Source organism: Sparus aurata, chromosome 18, assembly GCF_900880675.1.
Source record: "Sparus aurata chromosome 18, fSpaAur1.1, whole genome shotgun sequence".
NCBI classification, from domain to species: domain Eukaryota; kingdom Metazoa; phylum Chordata; class Actinopteri; order Spariformes; family Sparidae; genus Sparus; species Sparus aurata.
This window is the reverse complement of record NC_044204.1, coordinates 35,345,037-35,349,267: the sequence shown is the minus strand read 5'-3', so window position 1 is coordinate 35,349,267 and position 4,231 is coordinate 35,345,037. Positions and strand designations below refer to the sequence as shown.

Sequence of the window (4,231 nt, the reverse complement as noted above, 5' to 3'; positions counted from 1 at the left end):
TCCACTTTGACTGTACAGGTATATTTTCTCCCTGAGCAGCAGCAGGAGGAAGAATCCCCCCCTGGAGTCCAGAGACTGGTGGTGGTGGTGGTTGATTATTCTTCTGAGACAGACTGGGCGGTGATGGGAGGACAACAGCATGAACAGCATGAATGAACTACAGGCTGGAGATAATCTTATTTAAAAAGACAGCAGCTGTATGATAGGCTAACAGTGACGGTGTGTCGCTGCGCTGCAGGATAAATGTTCCCGGCTGATATGGACGAGTGAGAGCAGTGAATGTCGGGATGATATGAGATTTAAACTGAGGACTGAACAAGTGAAACAGTCCTCTTCCTGTCTGAACTTTGGCCAGAACTCTGTCAGCCTGAGCAGCTGATGGGTGTGAAAAGTCTTTACCAGGAGAGTTTGAGTGATCAATCAGTCCGTAGATGCCCACACAGTCCTGAGCATCAACACATAATAATCTTTGCCTTTTGGTTTTGATAGTATAAATAAAAATGGATTAAACGTGTCACCTCATCTTTTTCTGCTGATTGTCAGAAGAACATGCGGCACCAACTGCTGCATTTAATGAGTGAACTAATCAGGTTTCATCTCAATTAAACCCGCCCGTCCTCTGAGATGTTGTTTTAATCGGCAGGATTGAACAGAAATATGACATGACATCACTTCTTACCGGAGATTAGCGACATCCCGTCCTGAATAAATGACGCACGCTGAGAGGTAACAAGAGATCAGCCACTTTTATTTAGAAAGAGTCCCAAAAAATAAACAAGTTAGCACACATTCCATATACAAAATGTCAGTGAGAATAGCCTGAATATGCGATGAAATTGATAAGCAACTACGGTATATGTTTCTATTGTTGATTACAAAAACAACAGTGGTAATAATAGTACAGTTCACCTCCCTTTGTGTCGTAGCGGAGGACTCTTCAGGTCAATTTCAGAAAATTAAAATAAATTGAGAAGTGTCTCGTAATTAGAAGTGCTCGTCTGTATAGGTTTTCTAATCAACTCATGGTAAAACTTCATAAATAAAAAAAAAGAAACAAAACAAACAAACTTTTCTGAATAAGTAACCAAATTTCATATTTAATGGAAGGACAGTAGCTTCGACGCTAGAATCAAAAGGGGCTATAATTTTTCATATTTCAACTTTTTATATAAAATATATGTATATATGTATATATTGTATATATGTCTAACATTGTATTTCCAATTTCAAACAGTTAACCTCACAACTTCAACATTAAAATGAAAACGCATGTTTGGCAGTAATGAAATAAACTTATGTAGTATTTGCGGCAACAACATGCAACTGGTGCTACTTCATTGTCAGATCATTGCAAAATACATGGAGACTGGAAAACAAAGCGAAAAGGCTATTGTATTAGCACTTTCATTGCCACCAACTGTACATCTAGTTACAAAAGTTACAGAATGTATCATTTACATTCACTGAGATGACAGTGATTGATTATATTAAGACTATATTCATATCTACTGGCACTAGAATTTGGCACTCGTACTTTATTTGGCATTTGAAACCACCACGTAAACCATGTGGATGCTGATGCCTCTTTTTGATGTCACTTCAAGATGTGATGCGAGAATACCATACCATACTTATTTTTTTTGTTTTTTGTTTTGCATTCATGGCGTGTAAACAGATTCATTGTTCCTCTTGAAAGCAGAACGAACCCCCCTCGGTCCTCGTCGGAAAAAACACAAACAACAGAAGCACTGAAGCAAACGAAGAGACGGAAGTAGAAAGCAAAGATCGCTGCACCGACTCCAACAAGAGAAAAACATAGAAGGATTGATTCCAAATGTCAAGCATTGACATATATTTCATATCAACACCAAATGTTAAAGAATAAAATATACAGGAAAGTTTAGAATAGGAATTAATTACATGATTTCAACACCTCACCCCCATACTGAATGTATTTGGCTTTAAAAATATGGAACTAGAAGCTGTTTAGTATTTTTTCTTTCTTTATCACACATTAAGATGTTTATATCCAACCAGTATGTAAGCAAGTTTATTTAAAAGCTATTTTGTGAAAATACATAAAAATATTGTTTTTTTTTTGCAATAAACCTTTTTCTTAGATTTTCTTAGAAAAAAAGGACAATTTCACATCTTAATGCAGATGATATCAAGTGTGCTTGAAAATCCTGTTTGGCGGTGGTGGCTACAGAAACAGTGTGTTTTTTGACGACATCTTCCCCCTGACGCATACGCACACACACACACACACGCACGCGCACACACACACACACAGTAAAGATGACTGAATCTCTGACTCCCAGAAGCAGCCGTTGCCGTCAATCAAGCCCTCGTTTCCATCTCAGTCCAGTCCAGACAGATAGATAGGAAAGCATGGTGTCATCAGTTTAGAAAAAAAGAGCCTCCCCTTTTTATTCCGGGACGTAATTCCACCCAGAGAAGGAGGCGATTTACACGGTGAGAAATAGAGACAGAGAGCAACAATACCAGTCTTTGTGTGGGACAGAATGAAGCCTCCATCTCCTACCTTTTCCTTTTTCACCAGACAGAGACAGAAAAAAAGCGCCGGAAGAGAAGAAGAAGGGAGGGAGGGACGGAAAAAAAAAAAGAATCGCTCTATTGAAACCATTGTAAGGCACTCAGAAGTTTCTCATTGATCAGGACAGATCTGTCAGGCTGACGTTTAGTCCCATGTCAGGTCTCACGTAAGGGACAGCGTGGACAGCTTTAGGAAACTCTGGAGTCATCACCCGACCATTCTCCCCAGTACTCCCAGTGACGGAAAGTCTCGCTTTATTCCTCATGGCGTCCCCAAAGGTCATCTAAACGGACAAAGTCACGTGTACACATGCGAACATTAACACATCCACGCACACACGCACACACACAGGGATCCATACACAAACATAGAGGCAACATGTTAGGTTAGAGCACCTCCACATCTGAAAACTTAAGAGATTTTAAATGTTCAAAAACATGAGAATGTCGATGAGAACTTAATATGACGTCCATGGGTAACAATGCAGGATTCAAATGATCATGTAAAGGCTTATGCATGGTCATTGCAAGCATTAGTGTTGAAATGTGTTACTAGGACAGAGGTATCAACAAGCATGGCCATCAACAGTCATACATGAAAATGGTTTCAAATAGCAAGGAAACTTAAATGGACAAACACAGTATTAAACTTTAAAAAAGGGGGATATCTCTCTCTCTCTCTCTCTCATTAAATCATAAGTCACCAGTACATACGATCCTCTGGCCAACCTCTTCATTCACTAACACTGAAGGATGGAACGGATGGAGCCAAAAAGCGTGCATTTGGGGGGAATTTATGAAAACCTCGTTCCCTACCCCCTAAATTTTTACACTTTCGATCCCATATACGTTGTAACCTTCCTTATAAGTTGCAAAATTCTGTGAATTCTGCGAGGAAGTTGGGTTAATATTCTGTGCATTCTTTGCCACCTTCATTCGTTTCGCCTCGGCTCGGGACTTGTAACAGAACTCAATCAAGGCCACCAGCATGGCCAAACCGAGTCCTCCGACCAGAATGTAGAAGACCCCAGCCACGTTGCTCAGGCTGAGGGCGCTCGTCTTCTCCTGCGGAGTGCACACGAGACAGGGGTCAGCGGGCGGGCGGGGGTGAAAGGTCAAAAAGATTTGTAAAAATGTACATGAATAAAACAAGATCACAACCACAACGAGAACTAAAAAAAATGCACAAAAACTGCACCACTTTATCTATTAATTATAAATATTATGTTTTGACATCCAGTACTATTATTAAAAAGCACAAAAAAATAACAAGACAAGTAAGACATGAGTGCTTTTTTTTTCCATTTGGGGTAAATTTAAAGCAATGTAGTGGGTTAGGTTAGTACTGTCATCAGAATGGAATGCAGCAGCAGTAGTCTAAATGCAGCGCATATCAGGTCTATGTGTTTTGGATCTACGTCATAAATTTGTACTGTACCAGGACCATTTACATGGGTTGCCCATAACAAAGGGCTAAGCTGTTACAAACGTGCTCAAAGACCGTTACTCATAGACAAGAGACAAGAAGGAAGACGGCTGAGTAAAAAAACCAAATTGGGGTCTGACACATACAGTACACTGGGTTAGCTTTAGCTTCTTTTACAGCCATGTATTCATTTAAGGTGGATGCCAAATGGATACATAGGGCTCTACCTTCTCAAAGTGGTGCACATTA

The 4,231-nt window shown here is 39.9% G+C and overlaps 1 protein-coding gene across 7 annotated transcripts in view; it reads right to left on the bottom strand.

Annotated features, from left to right (window-relative positions):
- Window positions 1-727: 727 nt before the first annotated feature.
- gria2b (glutamate receptor, ionotropic, AMPA 2b) overlaps window positions 728-4,231 on the bottom strand; it is a 51,524-nt gene continuing 48,020 nt past the window's right edge. For 2 of the 7 annotated variants that reach the window (XM_030395637.1, XM_030395636.1), the window contains exons 15-16: window positions 3,487-3,621; window positions 728-2,840 (exon numbers count right to left, since the gene is read on the bottom strand). In XM_030395637.1, the coding sequence (XP_030251497.1) occupies window positions 2,676-2,840; window positions 3,487-3,621 (300 nt within the window). In that variant the 3' untranslated portion in view covers window positions 728-2,675. Of the gene's footprint in view, window positions 2,841-3,372; window positions 3,622-3,844 lie in introns of those variants that run through there. The other 5 variants (XM_030395639.1, XM_030395638.1, XM_030395642.1 and 2 more) reach the window with 4 other exon arrangements.